The sequence below is a fragment of the Sciurus vulgaris genome, assembly GCF_902686455.1.
Source record: "Sciurus vulgaris genome assembly, chromosome: 17".
In the NCBI taxonomy this organism is placed as follows: domain Eukaryota; kingdom Metazoa; phylum Chordata; class Mammalia; order Rodentia; family Sciuridae; genus Sciurus; species Sciurus vulgaris.
In genome coordinates, this window is record NC_136478.1 from 12363977 (window position 1) to 12384450 (window position 20474).

At 50.2% G+C, this 20474-nt stretch overlaps 1 protein-coding gene across 8 annotated transcripts; it reads left to right on the plus strand.

Moving 5' to 3' along the window:
* The first annotated feature begins 2809 nt into the window (after positions 1-2809).
* FCSK (fucose kinase) lies at positions 2810-20177 on the plus strand. Of its 8 annotated transcripts, none has more exons than XM_079117357.1 (24): positions 2810-2925; positions 5533-5636; positions 5959-6110; positions 7186-7236; positions 8542-8667; positions 9034-9106; positions 9515-9612; positions 9988-10068; positions 10617-10736; positions 10918-11089; positions 11523-11635; positions 12186-12287; positions 12399-12569; positions 13012-13076; positions 13449-13819; positions 14380-14590; positions 14741-14907; positions 14996-15217; positions 15817-15960; positions 16114-16233; positions 18215-18402; positions 18487-18586; positions 19103-19326; positions 19492-20177. In XM_079117357.1, the coding sequence occupies exons 2-24, from the start codon at positions 5555-5557 to the stop codon at positions 19576-19578; spliced, it is 3240 nt and encodes a 1079-aa protein (XP_078973483.1). In that variant the 5' UTR covers positions 2810-2925; positions 5533-5554; the 3' UTR covers positions 19579-20177. The 8 variants fall into 8 exon arrangements, with proteins under 8 accessions (XP_078973483.1, XP_078973477.1, XP_078973480.1 ...); XM_079117351.1 differs by lacking the exon at positions 2810-2925 and adding an exon at positions 2992-3216; XM_079117354.1 differs by lacking the exon at positions 2810-2925 and adding an exon at positions 2992-3148.
* The last annotated feature ends 297 nt before the right edge of the window (positions 20178-20474 follow it).

The following is a 20474-nucleotide window of genomic DNA, read 5'->3' on the forward strand; positions in this document are numbered from 1 at the left end:
TAGATAGATCTCCTGCTACCAGTAGCAGTGACTCATCAGGGTCCTGAAGATTTCACTTCCAAGAAGTCTTCCCAGTCCTGTACCTTCTCATTTGGGCAACTTGTTTGCTTAAGATTAACAAGTGGGGGTGGGGGTGGGGACACCTGTAATCCTAGCAATTCAGGAAGCTGAGGTGGGAGAATCACAAGTTGAGGCCAGCCTCAGCAATTCAGTGAGACTATGTCTTAAAATAAAAAATAAAAAAGACTGGGGTTGTGGTATAGTGGGAGAGTGCCTCTGGGGAGAACTGTGCCAAAACTAGATAAATAAAAGAAAAGAAATGAGGAAATAAATAGGAGGTTGGATGCCTACTGTCTTTGTCAGCTTTTTCATGGCTGTGACTAAAAGACTTTACAAGAACTATTTTAGAGGAAGGAAAGTTTACTTGGCACTCATGGTTTCAGAGGTTTAAGTCCATAGATAACCCACTTCATTGCTCTGAGTCGGAGGAGACCCAAAGGCATGCCCCCAGTGACCTACTTCTTCCATCCACGCCCTACCTGCTTACAGTTAAATTAATCCACATTATTGGATTAACCCGATTATGTTGCAACTCTCATAATCTAATCATTTCACCTCTGAATATTCTTGCACTGTTTCACACATGAGTTTCTGGGGGACATTTCATATCTAAATCATAATACCTATTGTGTGGCAGACCCTGTGTTAAACACTTTATGTATATTAGATTATCGAGTCCTCCCAACCACCTGATTAAGCAAATACTATTGGAATCTTACAGACAAAGAAACTGAGGCTCGGTTAAGGAAGGATTGGAAACTCTGAAGATTCACAACTTCATACCCTCAGATTTAACCAACAGATTCTAACCGCATCCCCAGTCCAACAGAATGTATTTTTGAACTCTGTAAACTCCAGACTGTGGGACCACATACAAAAAGTTACATGTTTTTGAGTCTGTCTACTGGTTACAGACTGTACTGAGGGTTTTGTTGTATTGTATTGGCACTGGGGATTGAAACTTGCTTCTTTTTTTGCTTCTGAAGTGCTGGGAATGGAACTCACTGAGCTACCCACCCAGACCCAGAGTGGGGGACTTCATTTAAATAAACCTTTCTTGTATCTTTGCTTCTCAGGTGAGGAAGTGCAAGAGCAGCCCTGAAGCCATCCCTCCCCCACACCCAGGTCTGTCCTATGAGGTGAAGCCCTTTGCTTCTGAGCTCCTTGGGGACACAATCTGTTTTCTTGAGGTGCTGCCAAAGCTGCAGCAGCAGGCATCCCTGCCTCCCACTCTACTGCAGAGCTGGGGATCTGCATTGCTGAGAACAGTGACCAGGGAGGTAGCACATTGCTTCCCGAAGGCCTCTTGGATTCACAGAAGAGTGAGCAGGCACTGAAGTCAGGGAAGGGAATCAGACGTGCACCAAGAGAAAGGGGGCATGACTCCAGGTGAAACTAAACTCAAGTGTGCTCTTCATTCAACAAATTTTTTCTAACTACAATGTTCAACACTGTCTTAGGGCTTGAGGGCAATAGTGAACAAACCAAAAATCCTGCTTCAATGGAGCAGAATGGATATAATGACCACAGAAATAATAAATTTTTTGGTAGTATTTAGTATGGAGTAAAGCAAACACAAGAACCACAGGCATTTGATACTGTTATTAACTCCTCATTTTACAAATGGAGACACGCTGATGCAGTAGCTAAGTGACTGGCCAAGGTTACACAGAATTAGAGCAGGGGTCTTCACCTTCATTAAGACTGACCTCAGAAGCCTCTTGGGCTACTTGTTTTTCATTTTTTCCGGGTGTGCAGGATGGAACTCGGGGCCTCCAGCACGTTAGGCAAGTGCTCTACAACTGAAACTACATCCCCAGCCCACAAGCTATTTATTAATGACACCAGATTTGGAAAGCACATGCCAGTAAGAAAAATGCAAAATAATATAGATAAAGCTCAAGTCCTCCTTGCCCATCCCCACCTCTAGCAGCCTCTGCCCTGATGATTTTCCTTTCAGTCCTGTTCTTTTAAGTTGTAGATGGACACAATGCCTTTATTTTACTTATTTTTACGATGTTGAGGGTGAACCCAGATGCCTCTTTCATGCTAGGCAAGCGCTCTATCACTGAGCTACACCCCAGCACCCTCAATCCTGTTCCTGTACATACCTATACTGTGTTCATACACATTACTTTGGACGCACGTGGTTTCCTGTATATACTGTTTGTTCTAGAACTTGCTTCTTTTTCCTTAACAAGATATCTCGAACATCGTTCAAGCAGTTCTAGCATTTCTAGCTAACTGCCGTATCTCATTGCATGTTTGAGCCTAGTTAGTTTTCAGGACCCTAGAAGTTGACACTCTTGGGTGTTTCCATGCACGACTTTTGCAAGATCTCCGCAGATTTCTCTTCCCACTGCAGATTTAGAAAGTTTCTTCCGGAAGAATCCAAGTGATGAAATCAGGAGAAGCACTGCTAACTGCTAATCAATCCAACAGTAGCTGCTTAAACTCCCTCAAGAGCTGTGATTCCCACCCGGCTCGAATGGTTTTTACTCCTGTGAAAAGCGGCGGTCTCAGGTTCCGGCCAGGGGAGTTAAAAAGGGGAAGAAAAATAAAAAAAAAGTCCAATGCACTCAAAGTGTGCAACCTCGAGTAGCAGAAAACGGGCCTACGTGTTTCAGAAGCACAGGTTTCCCTGGGAGCTGGAGTGCTCAGCTCCCCGGGGTTCTGAAGACGCCGCCCTTCAGCAAAGCGCCGCGCGGAGCGTCCCCTGGCCGGCGCCGGGGTTCAACGCCGCGTCTCGAGCGGCGGGAGCCTGCCCGGGCGGCGCGGGACGGAACTCCATTTCCCAGGGTGCCCCGCGAGGCGACGCCAGCCCCGCGAGAAAGAGCTCGCTCCGCGAGCGCCGGGCGGTCGCAGGTACGTGGTGTGCGCGGTTCCGCGCGGCTCCTCAGTCAGCCCGCCGCACGTGCCGGTCCTCCCAGGGCGGAGTCTCGGGAGCTCTGCCAGCGCCCTCTGGCGTCCCGCTACCGCGGGGGACTTCCGCCGCCCCGCTTCCCCACGGCCTGGGTCTTTCTGCGGGAGTTTAGGGGACCTGTGGACGCCTGGGAACGGAGGGACACGCCCCTCGCCCCTGGGGCAGGTGGGGCACTGGAGGCCGACGCTGCTCTGATTTGACTTTGAGGCCACCTCCTGCCTCGGTTTACCCCAGTAGGTCTCATCATTATGCACAAATCTCAAAGGCCTGTTGTTTGTGTAATTTACATGATTTTACTCCCAGTCAACTCCTTTTATGCCTGTTTTCCAGAAGGCAACAAATTAGAGCCTTCTGTAAGCCTGTTTTTGTTTGTTTTTTGTTTTTATTTTTTTCCCCTTTCATAGTGCTAAAATGTGCAAAGTCCTTGCCTGGCCTATCTCTCTTCAAAGACTATATACGAGGAGGCCTTACTATTTTAGTCTTTCCCTGGCTCCCCGACTCTATCCTCAGTGTGTTGCTGAGGACTTTAAAAAGTATTTCAACTTAGCCTCGACAGATGAAGTTCTATTGAAAGTGGGCAGTGTATTGGAATTAGGGAAGTGTGCTCTAAGACTTCTGTATGAATGTTAACTAGGATAGGGCAGGAGAGATCGCTTGTTTCTACAGTGTGGTTAAGAGCACAGACATTGGAGTTTGAAACACCTGTCTACCTCTACTAGTTCTGTGTGACCTTAGGCAGGATGTTTTCGCCTTTAAGTCACACTTTCCTTTCCGGGTTTCTTTGTTTTTGTTTTTGTTTTTGGTACAAGGGATTGAACCTAGTGGCGCTTAACCTGAGTCACATCCCCAGCCTTTTTTAAAATTTAATTATTTTATTTTGAGACCGGGCCTTGCTAAGTTACTGAGGCTGGCCTTGAACTTGAGATCCTCCTACCTCAGCCTCCCAAGTCTCTGGGATTACAGGCTTGTGCTACTGTACCCAGACCCAGATTAGAGATTCTTACAGTGACTTTTCCTTAGGCTTCTGAGAGGAGATATTATCCTTCTCATGTTAGTTCAGATCCTTGGAAAAACAGGGTAAGATGGGGTTAGATTTTTAAGTGTTCATTGGGGGAAGAAAAAGGAGAGTGAGCTGGGGAGGTGGTGGAGCTGCCAGTGTGGAGATCTAGAACTGAATCCTGTGAAGTAGTCCTGGAGGGAGGGAGGGATGGGTAGGAAGTCTCAGTGCAGTTGTGAGGCAGTTTCAGTTGGTGGTCCTGGAGCCACAGTTGCCTCTCAAAGTGTCTTGGTAGTACTGAGAATTGAGCCCAGCAGCTCCTTAAAATCCCCAGCCCTTTTTATTTTTTGTTTAGAGACAGGGTCTCACTAAGTTGTCAAGGCTGCCCTTGTACTTGAGATTGTCCTGCCTCAGCCTCCCAAGTTGCTGGGATTACAGACATGTGCTGTTGTGTCTGGCTGTCAGAGGAGTCTTGAACCTTGCAGGAATGAGTCTGCCCTCAGGAATTTGTGGGGAGCAGTTTGTGGAGAATGGAGCCTCCATGTAGAGAAGAATGTAGATTCAGACAGATGGGTGGGTGGGGGAGAGGTGGGGGTGTGTGTCTGTCAGTTACTCTCTTCTGGAGACCTAGAGGATTAAGGGTTCCTTAGGCACACAGTGATTTGTGGCCACACTGGAGTTCCTCCATGCTTCCTTCACAGGGAGAGCCAGGTGGGCATCACAGGGAAGGTGTTTGCCCTCAGGTGCCTGGCTAAATTCTCTAGGTCAGATTTCTTCTCTGGATTACCATACTGGGCTGAAGAGGCAGCAGAGCAATTTCTGTCAGTAGACAGAGGCTTTTTCTGAAAGCTGGGAGGAGCATGAGATTGCTAAATCAGCCTAACCATGGGCCCTGTCTCTAAATTAAAGAGTGCCCTCCCTCTCCCACTGCTGGGGATATGGCTCAGTGTTTAAACACCCCTGGGTTCAGTCCCTACTACCAAAAAAAAAAAAAGGAACTTTATTCATGGTTGCCAAAAATTGGAGACAGCCCAACTCTCCTTCGGTGAGTGAAGGAAGGAATGGACTGTGGTACCTCCACTCCAGGGGATACAGCTTTACAGAAAAAGGATAAGGATCAACTATCAGTATGTGTCTCATAGGCATTATGTTGAAGGAAAGAAACTCATCTCAAGAGCTCATATTTTGGGGCTGGGGTTGTGGCTCAGTGGTAGAGTGCTTACCTAGCATGTATAAGGCACTGGGTTCGATTTTGAGTGTCTCATATAAAAAAGATTCATTGACAACTAAAAAGATACTTTAGAAAAGCTCATATTTTGTTTATCTGACATTTTTGAAAAGAAAACTATAGCTATGGAGAATAGATGAGAGGTATCAGGGGTTAGGGATGGAGGAGGATAAGACCAAAAAGTAATAAGGTGAGGGAGTTTTTGTGGTGGTGATGATAATAATCTATACTTGTATTAAAATTCATAGAACTGTATACCAGAAAGAATTTTAGAGTATAACAATTTAAAAAATATTTGTATACAATTATCCATTGCTGCTTTAGGAAGTTCTTCCACTTGGCCAGAATGGAGCAGCCAAAGGGGGTTGATTGGACAGTCATCATCCTGACATGCCAGTATAAGGACAGCGTGCAGGTCTTTCAGAGAGGTAGGTGACTCCCACTCCCCACCTTGCTCTTAATGTAGACCTTCCCAATCCTCTCCCTTGCCAGCCCCCTATAGCCCTAGGAACTGAGCAGACCTGGGTTGAAACCCAGATACTACTTCCTCCTAGTCTTATGACCTCATACCCTACATGTCCCTTCATTGTGCTTTGTTTTCTCATCTGTAAAATGGAAATAACTTCTTACCTATCTAATAAGCTTACCTATCTAATAGTTAAAGAAATCAATGACTACAGGCTTGCTCAGGTGCTTTGGACCAGGACAGAGAGGTTGGGGAACAGGTCTGAGCACACTTTTTGACCACAGAGCTGGAGGTGCGACAGAAGCGGGAGCAGATCCCCACTGGGACACTGTTACTGGCTGTGGAGGACCCTGAGACACGCGTGGGCAGCGGAGGAGCTACCCTTAATGCGCTGCTGGTGGCTGCTGAGCACCTGAGTGCCCGTGCAGGCTTCACTGTGAGTGATCCCGAGTTGCTGCCCCTCTGCTCCTTGTTCCTATTGGAACCAGATAGTTTCCAAGATTTCCAGTTCTTTGGCTCCATTGCCCTGGGCAGTTCAGCATTTGGCTTGTGTGTTCGAATCTGTACTTTGGATAGACTCGTCTCTGCCATGTTGTCCAGGTGAGGGCAGATGGCAGGGTCTGCTTTTGTAGTGTTTTTGGAATATTGGAACCAATATCTCAATGGGAGGTTTTCTGGCTTCTTAAAAGTTTGAAGATTCCCAGCTACTTGGGAATCTGAGGCAGGAGGATTGTCAGTTTTTAAAAAAATTTTTTTAGTTGTTGATGGACCTTTATTTAATTTATTTATTTGTATTTGGTGCTGGGGATTGAAGCCAGTGCCTCACACATGCTAGGCAAGCACTCCACCACCTAGCCGCAACCCCAGCCCAGGATTGCCAGTTTTAAGCCATCTCTGACTACTTAGCAAGATTCTGTCTCAAAATAAAAAGTGCTAGGGATGTAGCTTAGTGGAAGAATATTCCTGTGTTCGGTTCCTAGTACTGAAAAACAAAACAGCAACAACAAAAAACTCAACAAACAAGAAACAGTGTTCAAAGTTCTTACTATCCTGGGCTCTCAGTCCTACTTATTTGGAACTGAGATGTAACTCTCCTTTGGGACATGTGAGTCAGTGTCACCATATCCCCCACACACCCAGCCACTTTACTTTGTCACCTTGCGTGCATAGCATGGAGAGTGGGGGTGGACACAGAGGTGGCATGGGTAGAGGATGGGGACACTGGTTGCTGAGGAGCTGATATTCCCTGAGTCACCCAGCTGGGTGGCCTCAGCTCATTGCCTGCAGCTATCCAATCCTAGGGCAGGGAAGTGGCCTAGGTGGAGAGCTGCTAGGCTCCCTTACCCAGGCCATGGCTGCCCCTCCCCTGTCTGGGGCTATTGGTCTTGACCTGGCCTTTTGACCTTTTGGTACCTAAGTAGATTTGTGTTGAGGTCCCTCCTTAGATAGTTCTTCCTCCAGGTACCATCTGCTCAAGGACTCTGTCCACAGGGCTCTCCCTCTCCTGACAGGTGGTCACATCTGATGTCCTGCATTCATCTTGGATCCTCATCCTACACATGGTAAGTGGAATTATGGGCATGGGTAATGCAGAGGGTTGGAACCCTGATTCTCAGGGTTGGGTAGGACTTTAGGAGTCATCCATCATTGTGTGTGTGCAAGGTGTTCATTTTGCAAATCCAGAAGAATCAGAATCAATCAACATGTCCAAAAATTGGAAACCATATATACAGTATATGCATATATACAGTATATCCTTCAGCTGATTAAAAGGTCTATCTTTGGACTGGGGATATAGCTCAGTTGGTAGAGTGCTTAGACCCTGGGTTCAATCCCCAGCATTGCCAAAAAAAAAAAACAAAAAAAAAAAGGAAAGGTTTATCTGTATGCATTGACCTAGAATGAGACTTTTTTTTTTTTTTTTTAAACCAGGGATTGTACCCAGGGGGCACTTAACCACTGAGCCATAGTCTCAGCCTTTTTTATTTTTTATTTTGAGACAGGGTCTTGCTAAATTGCTTAGGGCCTTGCTAAGTGACTGAGGCTAGCTTTGAACTTGTGGTCCTCCTATCTCAGCCTCCTGAGATTCACCTGGCTGGAATGAGACTTACCACCTATGTGACCTTGGCAAGTCGCTTGACTGCAGGCCTTGGTTTCATCTGTTCTGTGTGTGTGGTTCTGGGGGTTAAATCCAGGGCTTTGTGCATGCTAGGCAGGCACTCTACTATTAAGTCAAATCCCTGGTTTCTTCATCTGTAAAGCAAGAATGGCAACAACTCCTCCTTCATGTGGCTGTGGATGTGCTGAGATGACCCACATAAATCCTTAAAACAGGGCCTGGCTCACTCCAAGTGCTCAGTGAAAAAGGCCTGTGACAGAAGTTTGTGTAGAATGATCTGTTTTTTTTTTTTTTTTTTTTTTTTTTCTTTTGGTGGTACTGGGGCTGAATCCAGGTCCTCTCATACCAAACTACATTCTCCAACCCTTATTATTTTATTTTGAAAAAGGGTCTTAAAAGTTCCCAAGACTGGCCTTCAACTTTGTGATCCTCCTGCTTCAGTCTTTTCAAAATGATCTCATTCTTGTTAAAAAAAAGAATTTGAAGTATAAATTAAAGTCTGATAGAATGTATGTCAAATTAGGGCAGTAGTTAGTATCCCTGAGGGATAGTTTTCTTTTCTGCATATTTGAATTTTCTAATTTTTTATAGTAATCATGTTCATTTAAAAAATTGTAAGAGAAATTGCCAAGATAACATTTTTTTTTATACATCCTGTACTCGATGCCTGCCACCCTTGCATAGCTAATGAGATATCCCAGTTTCTCTGCCCCCCAGGGCTCTTTCACCAATCCCTGCTCCCACCCAGGGTCGAGACTTTCCCTTTGATGACTGTGGCCGGGCCTTCACCTGCCTCCCTGTGGAGAACCCCCAGGCCCCTGTGGAGGCCTTGGTCTGCAACCTGGACTGCTTGCTGGACATCATGACCCATCGGGTAAGCCATATGGTGGCTGAGGGGCCTTTTCCCAGTTAGAGCCACCTCTCCCACACTGTGCCATCAGCTAGGGCCTGTGCCAGTTTAGATAGGAGACCCCAGGAAGTCCAGGTACTTAATTTGTTATAGTCTCAAGTTGGTCTTGGTCACCTTGGGGGAAGGTGTGGCCCTAGATGGGACATGGGGTGGTCAGCATTGGTACCATAGGTCTTGAGAGGCCCCTGTTACTTAAGGAGCAGACGCCTCTGGGATGCAGTAGCTGCTGGGGCATGTGAAACAGGCCAACATGCCTGTGAGGGTGTGGAGGAAGGGCCGGGCCAGGCCACTTAGCTGCTTTCTCTTTCTCTTTTTCCCTGTCCCCTGCAGCTGGGCCCAGGCTGTCCCCCAGGTGTGTGGGTCTGCAGCACTGACATGTTGCTGTCTATTCCTCCAAACCCTGGTAAGCCTGAAAAGGCCTGGGATCCTACCTTCCCTTGCCATAGGCAGGGCAGTCTTTGCCTTTCTAGCCCATTCTGTCCCTGGACCTTCAGAAGGGAGGTTTAGGGTGTAGAGATGAAGCCTAGGAGACAGGGCTGCCCTGATGTGCCTCAGTCTACCTATCTATAGAGTGGACATATCAGTGCTGGCCCTTCCACCCCACAGGGCTTTGTGGAAGAACTTTGGGAAAGAAGGGTTGTCATTCTCTAGAGGAGTGTCCATTTATCTTTGGAAACCATATTTCCTTTTATTTATATCCATATTCCCTTTAGAGGTGCCTACGTACCCCGCCCTGGGATCCTGCTTCTTTGTGACTGGGGATTCCTTGCCTTGGGTTGGGACCCCTGGGAACCTCCTATGTGATCCACAGGGATCAGCTGGGATGGTTTTCGGGGAGCCAGAGCGATTGCCCTTCCTGGGAGCCCAGCCTATGCTCTGAATCATGGTGTTTACTTCACTGACTCCCAGGTAATGCCCCTGGAGATAGCTGAGCTGGCCTGGGGTGGCCTCCCATGCACTAGGCAGCTCCCTGTCCCGGTCTTGATTGAGCCCTTGGTTCCAGCATGGTCTTGAGCCTGCAGTGCTTCTCTGTGGACTCACTTATTCTTTTGCCACAGATGCATTTCATTCTGACTGTGTGCCAGGCAGTGCCCACAATTAAAGCCTGTTCTCAGCCCTCTGCAGGTAGAAATTTCAGGTGCTTGTGTCCCCCTGAGTGTGCTGCTGCTTGCAAGACTTGCATGATAAGTTTTCACATGGAGAGCACTTGTTGACATCTACGGCAATACTGCCTTCTGTGTCCTCTCTTGCTCCCTTTTCCAACTCTGTAAATCTCCCACATAGGGCTTCATTTTGGACATTTACTACCAGGGCACTGATGCAGACATACGGCGGTGTATCCAGCCTGATGGGCATGTGCCACTGGTATGGCTGCTGGGCTCTCGGTGGGGGTCTTTGAGAACCTTTTGGGACAGGGGAGGGAGAATTTGCTTTCCTTCTGTGGAAGAACTACACTCATTCTGGAAGATTCCAGGGCAGGTTAGAACCAGAATGTGAGGAAGGTTTGGAACTGGCTTTCGGTGGAGCAACTTTAGCCAGAATCTGATGAAAGGGTAACCTTGGAATTCAGGGTCTTGTCCTGCACCAGAAAGCCTAGAACCAGAATGTAAGCAGGTTAGGGAATACAGTTGGCAGGAGGTAGAGAAGCAGACTCAGGATTCTTCCAGAATGAAGGACAGGATGGGAGTAGTGGGAAAGTGTCGACTTGGCCTACGGGGAAGGTGGAGAACTGAGCTTGGGAGGAGTACTTGGGAGGAGCCTTGTCGGGAGCTGCCCAAGTATACCTGGAGTCTGGGTGCTGGGGTGGCTGCCTTGTGTAGCATCTGACCTCCCTGGGCCCATCTGCATGTGCCCTCATCCCTGAGTCTGGTCTCAGTGCCCCTTCTACTTGACCCTTTTGGGGACTCTTCCAGGTTTCTGGGATTGTCTTCTTCTCTGTGGAGACTGCTGAACACCTCCTGTCCACCCATGTGAGCCCACCTCTAGATGCCTGCACCTATATGGGCTTGGACTCTGGAGCCCGGCCTGTTCAGGTGACTGGGGGAGGGCAATTAGGTGACCCTGGCTGGGCACAAGCTGCTCTGTGACCTCAGGCCAGCCCCTTCCCCTCTCTGGATCAGCATCTCGGTCAATGGGACCATCCCAGCTCAACTGTGAGATTGTAAGTCCTGACCCCTTCCCCACCAATAACTATGCTTCTTACCCTTGCTCCAGCTGTCCCTGTTTTTTGACATCCTGTTCTGCATGGCTCGGAACGTGAAGAGGGAGGACTTCCTGACTGGGAGGTCCCCAGAAATGGGGCAAGGTGATATGAAGGTAGTAGGTTACCTGCAGGGCGCCCGGGCTCAGCTGTGGAGGGAGCTTCGCGACCAGCCTCTCACCATGGGTAGGTACTGTCTGTTGGCTCTGTGAGTTGGAGAGATCCTGGAAGTGAGGATCCCCAGAATGAGGCTGTCCCCCACATTCTGGACCAGGCAGCTGATCTCATGGACTAGACAGTTGCACTCTCCCCATCCTGAGGCCTTCCATTGAGATACCTCTTCTCCCATTTTCCTCCTTTCTCTTTTCCCTGGACTCCAAACCTAGTGTGTACACTTGCTAGCTGTGGGACTTTGGGTAGGTTGGGCCCTCTGGACTTCAGCTTGCCATTGGCCTGATAGGCTCACCACCATCACGACTGCCCTACTAGAGCTGCAGAACATATGGAGGGTGGGAGCGAGAGGAGGTGTCTGATGAGAATGTCTGTGCTGGCAGGAAGCCCAGTCTGGCCCTGAGCTGCAGCAGGCATGGGGTTGGGGTCAGTACTTGTGTCTTTACAGTGTATATCCCTGACGGCAGTTATAGCTACATGACCTCCTCAGCCAGTGAGTTCCTGCACATATTCACACTGCCTGGTGTCTCTGGGCCCCAAATCATCCACTCCCAGGTAGAGGTGAGACCTGCCTGCTCCTTAGAGGTGCCTACTTGGGTGTCTGGGATCAGGTGGAATGTGGGCTTCAGGGAAGGGAACAGCACAACTTGAACAAATTACTTCGGAGTGTAGGTGTTTTCATCTCTATTATACATGAGGCATGGGAGACTCAGAGAGGCTGAGTAACTTGCCCAAGGCCACAGAACTGCCAAGTGACCAAGTCAGGATTTTACATGATGGTTCATGTAATTGAAAAGCTAAGGAAAACCTTTCTGTGGGGTCCATTTGGGGAGAGAGGTACGGATGATGAAGATGGACCTAGGTTAGTACCATGGTGCTGAGGATAGGGGCAGCCTAGTACAGAGGTGACCTTGGGGTGGGGATGGTGTTAGATAGGTGAGGTGGGAAAGGCCTCAGGTTGGGGCCAGGGCAGGTCCAGAGAGGGGTTTGGCTGGCTAAAGGACATGGGAGCAGTGGGCCTTGGTGTTCCATACCCAGATGCTCTATTGCAGGGGAGGATCAGGCAGCCCTCTGCCCTCAACCCTTACAACCTTCCTTCTTGACTTCACAGGAACTGCAGCTCCTGGGGGCCAGGAGCTCTGTGGTCAGCTGCCTGCTGGAGGGCTCCATCCACCTGGGGCCTGGGAGTGTCCTGCAGCACTGCCACCTGCGGGTGAGATCTGAGAGCATGGGTAAGGGCGGGTTGAGGGTGGCCAGTATCCTACATGTTGGGGAGTGGCCTGTGTGCTTGTCCAACCAAGATGCCTCTCTTCTTCCCCACCAGGGCCCTATTCACATTGGCACTGGCTGCTTCGTGAGTGGCTTGGACATAGGGCAGTCCAAGGCATTGCATGGCCTGGAGCTGTGTGACGTTGTCCTGCAGGGACACCATGTGCGGCTCCCTGGCTCTCTGGGCCGTACCTTCACCCTGATTGGCCGTCTGGACAGCTGGGAAGTAAGCACCTGCTTTATATCTCCTCACCTCCATCTAGCAGTCTGGCCCCCAGCCCACCCTGGGCCCTCTGAGGCTTGGCCTGAGGGGTAGACTGTGAGAGGGTATGGCCAGGAGGTCTCAACAGACCTTGCCTCCTGCTTGTCTGCTTTGTGACAGCAGGGTTGGGTAGAGATTTTTCCCATTTTGCAGGCTGGAGACTTAGGTTCAGAGAGGGTGTCCTCGACTCCCAGAGGCAGCTATGGAAGGTCAGGCCTGGAGCCCCATATTCTGCTCCACATTCTAGGCACCTGAGCAGAGTGTTGAGGTCATTTCAGAATTTGCTTGAGTATGTGCCCACGTCTCTTCCAGTCCTTGTTGGAGCTGCTCTCTTCCCTCTGGCCTACTGTCCCTAATCCCTTTCTGAGTCTCCCAGAGCCCTGACTGCTTCCTCCTCTTCACCCAGAGACAGGGGGAAGGCACATACCTCAACATGTCCTGGAATGAATTCTTCAACAAGACAGGCATTCGGTAAGCTGATGCCTTGACCTGCTCTTTTGGTCCATGTGACCAGGGTGGCCTCTAGGGCTTACCCTTTACTTTGCCCCACAGCAGTCCCAGTCCCCTTACCATCCCACTGGCCTGGAGTAGTTTGAGACAGCTGGATTCTTGCCAGCACTTTCCCTCTGGGCAACTCCAAACCCCTGGCTGTGCTCAGACTTTGGGGTTTTTGTTCAGTGACCTGAGGAAGGTGGCAGAGCAGCATGGACTTGCTCCCTGAGCTGTCTGCTGTGCTGCCTCTTGAGGAGTTTTTACTGTCCCCGTGAATTGGCAGGCAGGTCAGGGCTTGGGGAGGAGGCACCCTTGGCTTCCCTCTTACTAATGTGCTTCTCCCCACCTCAGAGACTGGGACCTGTGGGACCCAGATACGCCCCCTGCAGAGCGTTGTCTTCTCAGTGCCCGCCTTTTTCCTGTGCTCCATCCCTTGAGGGCCCTGGGGCCCCGGGACATGCTATGGATGCTGGACCCCCCAGAGGATGGGGGTGAGGCCCTGAGGGCCTGGCGAGCCTCCTGGCGCCTGTCCTGGGAGCAGTTACAGCCGCACCTGGACAGGGCTGCCACACTGGCCTCCCGCCGGGAACTGTTCTTCCGCCAGGCTCTGTATAAGGCGCAGCATGTGCTAGAGACCCGGCAGGACCTCAGCCTGTGCCCGCTGATCCGGGCCACTGTCCACGAGGGCTGCCCTGGGCTCCTGCTGGCCACACTGGACCAGGGTGAGTCAGCCCAGGGTCACTGGCCCTGCTTGCCCTCTGGGCCTTCAACTGAGCTGTGTGACTCTACAGCAGTGGAAATGCACACTGGAGTTTACTTAGGTTTCTGGGAAACTTCATCTCTGTCGGTGGGGGGTTTGGTCAAGGTTACATATTGTGTTCTATACTGGGTGCCAGGGTGTGGGTGTGGGTAGCTTCTCTTGAGGCCCCAGACATTCTGCCCTTTGGAGGTTTTACCTCATTTGTAGTCCCACAAAGCACTGGAACTGCGAAACAGTACTGGTCCCTGTTTAAGTTACTCACACAACTAGTTGCTGGGGAGATTGAGACTTGAACTTGGGTGATTTGATCGCTGAACCTGACTGAACATGGGTGTCCATGTGAAGAGGCACATTTGGGCTGGGACTGTCAAGATGAAAAGAACTTGCTGGGCAGGGACTAGGGTACATTCACAGGTAGGGGTAAGGGATCCAGAGTGTTTGGGGACTATTGAGTAGTCTTTGGGAGCACAGGGTGTTGGGGATCATCCCCCTCCCCTGTCATCACTAACTCCTAACCCTCAGTTGCAGCTAGGGCGGGAGACCCTGGTGTGGCAGCACGTGCTCTGGCCTGTGTGGCAGATGTACTGGGCTGCATGGCAGAGGGCCAGGGAGGCTTGCGGAGTGGGCCAGCTGCGAACCCTGAGTGGATGCGGCCCTTCTCATACCTGGAGTGTGGAGACCTTGCAGGGGGTGTGGAGGCACTTGCCCAGGAGAGGGACAAATGGCTGAGCAGGTGGGTGCTAATGAAAGAACCCTTTGATAAGCCCCTGGCCATCTAGGGAAGTAACCTTTGATAGTGGAAGCCCAGAGGGACATGGGTCACCCAGGGCAATCTGCCCCTAGCTTAAGGCTCCACATTGCTATCTTCCTTCCTCCCTGGCAGGCCAGCCTTATTGGTGCGAGCTGCCCGCCACTATGAGGGGGCTGGGCAGATCCTGATCCGCCAGGCTGTGATGACAGCCCAGCACTTTGTCTCCATGGAGCCAGTGGAGCTGCCAGCACCTGGGCAGTGGGTAATAGCTGAGTGTCCAGCCCGGGTGGATTTCTCTGGTGAGCCCCTTTTGGGGTTAAGGGTAATGGCGGCAACTACACAGGCCAGACTGGCAGGCTGTGTGACCAGCTTATCAAATTTCTACAGGGGGCTGGAGTGACACGCCACCCCTTGCCTATGAGCATGGTGGGGCAGTGCTGGGCCTGGCTGTGCGAGTAGATGGCCGCCGGCCTATTGGGGCCAGGGCACGTCGCATCTTGGAACCCGAGTTGTGGCTGGCCGTGGGGCCTCGGCAGGATCAGATGGCTGTGAAGATAGTGTGCCGGAGCTTGGATGACCTGCAGGATTACTGCCAGCCCCATGCCCCAGGTCAGGACACCTGTGGGTGGGGATGGCATGTGCAGCTAACCCGAATGGGGGTAGAATCTGGAGATCTCTCCAGGTTGGACTGCAGGCTACTGTGGCCTGGGCCGATATGGTTAAGGAGCCCCAAAGGAAAGGAAAGGGCTGAAAGTCACTGTGCCTAGGCACATACAGGCACAGGAAAAAGAGATGACACATTTGCCCATGTTAAAGGCCCTTTGTCACTTAAGGATGGGGCTTGCACTACTGATGGGCTCTTTTTTTTTTTTTTTTTTTTGTTTTTTTTGGTGGTGGAGGTACCAAGGATTGAACTCAGGGGCACTCAACCACTGAGCCACATCCCCAGCCCTATTTTGTATTTTATTTAGCATCTCACAGAGTTGCTTAGTGGCTTCCTTTTGCTGAGCTGGCTTTGAATTCGTTATCCTCCTGCCTCAACCTCCCGATCTGCTGGGATTACAGGCGTGCACCACTATGCCTGGTCTGCTGGGTTTTTGTCCACCAGATGAACTCCGTCCCAGATTGGGAAGTTTCAGGGTTTGGGAGGATGTCTGATTGGTATTCCAGGAGATCAAATTCTTTACTTTGTGACTGTTCCTCTGTAGGGGCCCTGCTGAAGGCAGCCTTTATCTGTGCGGGGATTGTGCACATCCACTCTGAGAGTCCACTGCATGAACAACTGCTGCATACATTTGGGGGTGGCTTTGAGCTGCACACCTGGTCTGAGCTACCCCATGGTTCTGGCCTTGGTGAGTGGGCCCTGCCTTCCTGCTGCCCACCTGCCCTGTCACAGCTCTCTAGCCTGGTTTGCAACCCCGCTCCCTGGCCTCTGCACAGCAGAGTGGAGCAGGATTGGCTGGGCAGAGGTGGTTCATGCCTAGTGCCTCCTTTGTACCATGCAGGTACCAGTAGCATCCTGGCAGGTGCTGCCCTGGCTGCCTTGCAGAGGGCTGCAGGCCGGGTGGTGGGTACAGAAGCTCTGATACATGCAGTACTACACCTGGAGCAGGTGCTCACCACAGGTATGAGATGGCCCAGGGTTGGGGTAAGTTCTGTCTCTTTGCCAGGGACCTTGGGGAATTCCCCTGGGTTTATATGGTATTTGCCAGCCGCCACGTAACTGTGCTGCTCCTTAAAATGGTTGTAGTTTCCTCATCACTTCGATGTGCTCCAATGGTTTTCAACTTATTTACTTTGAAGGAGTTGATGTCTTATGACCACCTACTGAGTGCCAGTATCTGTTGCACTTGTCATGTGTGTTGGGTATCTATTGGCACTAGGTGCTAGTTTTTGTTACTCTTTCCCCCCTCCAGACTGTCCTTCAGGGTCAGTGGAGAAAACAGTATGGAGTGAAGGAGAGAGCTTCAGCCTGCCCTTCTGGCAGCATGCCTTTCTCTTGGTCATCTTTACTCTTGCTGCTCTCTGGCCATATGGTGGGGCAGTGAAGGCCAACCAAGGATATGATCTAATGGGATGTTCCTGGCACCAGGCTTCTCTCCTCCTGGCTACTGTGTTGCCTTGGAATCATACATAAGTAGAGCAGTCAGGGATTTGTCTGGTTCCAGATCCTAGGATGTTCTGTTCACCCAGGCCTGGCCTCCAGCATGACTCTGGAAGGAAATTGCCACAAAGACATACAGCTGCCTGATTATGCTGTCCTCTCCTGTTCCTCTGCAGCCCAGTCCCCTGCTTTCATTGAAATGACTCATATCTCATAATAGGTAGTCATTAGTGAAAGGGTTTGAGAGTCCTTTTTAGTTTGCTTTTGGGGTGTGTCTTTCAAGTTCTTCATCTTGTCAACTGACAGCTGTTAATATTGAGAATCTACTATGTGTCGGATCCTGGGGGTCAAATGAGGAAAAGCACGGTCCTTGCTCTCAAAAGTCAGAGGGTATAAAGAACATAGACATTAATAATAAGTGAGTGTACCATTTTAAACTGCATTAAGTGCTCTGAGGGAGAGGGGCACATTTTAAGTTCTTGACATTCTGAGTTGTGTTTTGACTACAAAGTTCCAGTTGCCTCCTGCCATTTGCATTCTGTACTTTAAATCCTTTCAGTCCCTTTCTCAATTATCAAAGGCCTGTCCCAGAAGCAGCTCAAGTTCTGTCACTTTATCTTTAAATTTTTTGTTGGTAAGGGGATTGTACCCAGGGGCACTTTACCACTGAGCTATATCACTAGCCTACTTTGAAAAACTCTCCTGAGTTGCTGGGATTACAGGTGTGTGCCATGGCATGCAGCCACTTTTATTTATGTATTTATTTGTTTATTTTTGGTACTGGGAATTAAACCCAGGGACATTTTACCACTGAGCTACATCCCCAGCCCTTTTTATTTTTTATTTTGAGACAGGGTCTCACAGGGTCTTTTTAAATTACTGAGGCTGGCCTTGAGCTTGCCTCCCAAGTTGCTGTGATTACAGGTGTGCACCACTGGGCTGTTACTTTTATTTTTAATCAATTTTTAAATTACGTTGATCCTCCTGCTTTAGCCTAAGTAGCTGGGACTACAGGCATTGCTACTGTGCCCAACTTTGTCACTTATATAGCTTCAAAGGGAAGAAATTCATACCTTTTATTACTAAATCAAGATGTATACATTTTCAGGTTAAATAAAAATGAGAGATGCTAAAAGCTTGTTTCCAACATAAATTGAGAAGACAGGGTGCAGGGGACCATTAGCTACAGGAAGTATTATCCCTTCTCTTCTGGCTGTATGTTCCCTGGGAGGGTATAGCCATTCTTTGATGTGGTTTTACCCCACTTCCGAACTGAGGCCTGTGAGTACCGAACTTGGCCCTGGACTGCAGTCTACTCCCTTGCTGGGACTGGGCTGCTCCTAGATTTGGGGACAGAAACAGAATAGCTTACTTGTCCCAGCTGGAGTTGGGGGAACTATCTTCCCATGCTGGTCCCAGCTAGGGGTGCAGGGTCAGGAGCCTGTGCTGGAATAGTGAGGTTGGGCCTGTGAGGCTCTAACCATAGGGCCCTGGACTTGCAGGAGGTGGCTGGCAGGACCAGGTGGGTGGCCTAATGCCTGGCATCAAGGTGGGGCACTCCCGGGCCCAGCTGCCACTGAAGGTAGAGGTTGAAGAGATCACTGTGCCCGAGGGCTTTGTTCAGAAGCTCAATGACCATCTGCTCCTGGTGTACACTGGCAAAACCCGCCTGGCACGGAATCTGTTGCAGGTGAGCCCAAGCTAGAATGAGGAGGGAGGAAGGTGGCACAGCTGGGCCTGCGTTCTCATTGCACCTCTTCTGCCCTACCTGTAGGATGTGCTGAGGAGCTGGTATGCCCGGCTGCCTGTTGTGGTACAGAATGCCCACAGTCTGGTGCAGCAGACCAAGGAGTGTGCTGAAGCCTTCCGCCAAGGTGAGGAGCTACTTCCAGGGAGGTCAGGGCACTAGGAGTAGGAGCGTTGTCACTGTGGGTCTCAGAGGCTAGGGACCTTTCTAGGTTTGGCATAGCCCCATATATGAAGGTCCCTGGGGGCAGAAGCATCCTGTCTGTTCTCTCCAGGATCTCACACTTAGATAGGAACCATATAAATTTGCCTCATGGTAAAGGCCCTCCAGCCCCACCTAACAGGAAGCAGATGAGGAAAGAGGCTCAGCCCTGTTGCATGGAAGTCAGAGCTAAGCAGGACTCCAAGTGTGTGACTATGGTGTTTTCTGAATACTGACTATGCTAGGTGGGCACCATGTCAGTTGCTTTGTGCAGATTTAGTCCTCAACCCTGTGCAGTGAGCTTTATTATTCGTTTCCAGCCAGCCTGGAACTGGGTTAATCCTTACACTGGTATAAGTGCCTCTTTACCCTTCCTTTCCTATCAGTGGGTGTTGAGTATCTTGGCCCAGGCATGCCACTCCCCTCTTTGCCCCAACTCTAGGAAGCCTTCCTCTGCTGGGCCAATACCTGACCTCATACTGGGAACAGAAAAAGCTCATGGCTCCAGGCTGTGAGCCCCTGGCCGTGCGGCGAATGATGGACATCCTGGCCCCCCATGTCCATGGCCAAAGCCTGGCAGGGGCAGGTGGTGGGGGCTTTCTCTATCTGTTGACGAAGGAGCCACGGCAAAAGGAGGCTTTGGAGGCTGTGCTGGCCAAGACTGAGGTACATCATGCTGTCAGGGTTGGTGGCTGGTGTGGGTGAGAGACCTCACTGGAGCCTATCAACTCACCAGGGCTCTGCAAGTCCCCCAGTCCTGCTACCTTGGTCCAGCCTCTAGAAGGTCTGAGAATTGCTCAGGGTCTTCTAAGCACCTTCTCTCCTATCCAGGGCCTTGGCAAATACAGCGTCCATCTGGTGGAAGTGGACACTCAGGGCCTGAGTCTGCAACTTCTAAGGAGTGAGGTCTCCTCCTGATGCCTTTCCATGAAGCTGAGCCCTCTGAAGCAGGCAACACCTGGAACTGCCTTTCCCTTCCCTCTTTCCCATGTGGGTCTGCTACGCCCCCACTTATTTCTTTGCATCTGCTCCCAAAGGAAGCAAGACTTGGGCAAGTGAGGCAGTGCTTTGGGACATGACTGTAGATCCTGGTTGACAGTAGCTGAGGCTTGGCTTCTGCTCCATCTGGACTCAGGAAGTTTCTAAGCTGTGTCCTATATGGCCTTTACAAATCCCATGTCCCAGTGTAGGCCTTGGCCTTCTCTCCACTAGGACCCTGGAGGAAGGGGATGACAACCAACCATACCAAGTAGCTGGGGAATCCTTCGGCCTGTAGATGCCCTTTGAGACATTTCCTGTGGCCTGTCTTTTAAGAGTTGTAGACATGCTTATCCCTAATTTCTCAGCTCTCCTGGGTGTGTGGGTTGTGAGGGTGGCTGTTCTGTGGGGTCCTGCAGCAATTTCCTATCCACTCAGGCCTTAACCAGCAACACTACAGACAGTGCCAAAGGACCCAGTGCCTGTGGGCAGTGGCTTCTCAAGGTGGATATCTTGGAATAAATTCACTTTGCCCTTCATGATTGTCCTCAGAAAGCTCTTTCTTGTTCCTGCTGGGAGCCATTCCCACTTCTCTTGGCACTATAGGAAAATGGACCTGGTGTGATTCAGCTTCTGGAGCTGAGGGTCTGAAATGGGGGTGAGGGTATAGGATTGAATTGAGGGCTCCCTGTGGTCATTTGGGTCCTGGAGGTGGCTGAGTATTGCGTTGAATGTGGGAGGAGGCTGAGACTTTAGTCATTTAACTTCACTTTTCAGTACAACTGTGGTAGACCTGCCCTGCCTGAAAGCAGCCAGCCCTCCCTGGAACCAGCACA

Excerpts from the sequence above, each read along its gene's own strand:
- FCSK (XM_079117357.1), top strand. The coding sequence starts at position 5,555 with ATGGAGCAGCCAAAGGGGGTTGATTGGACAGTCATCATCCTGACATGC. Across the intron at positions 6,111-7,185 it reads GTGCCCGTGCAGGCTTCACT|GTGGTCACATCTGATGTCCT; the intron begins GTGAGTGATCCC and ends CTCTCCTGACAG. Across the intron at positions 11,636-12,185 it reads TCATCCACTCCCAGGTAGAG|GAACTGCAGCTCCTGGGGGC; the intron begins GTGAGACCTGCC and ends TTGACTTCACAG.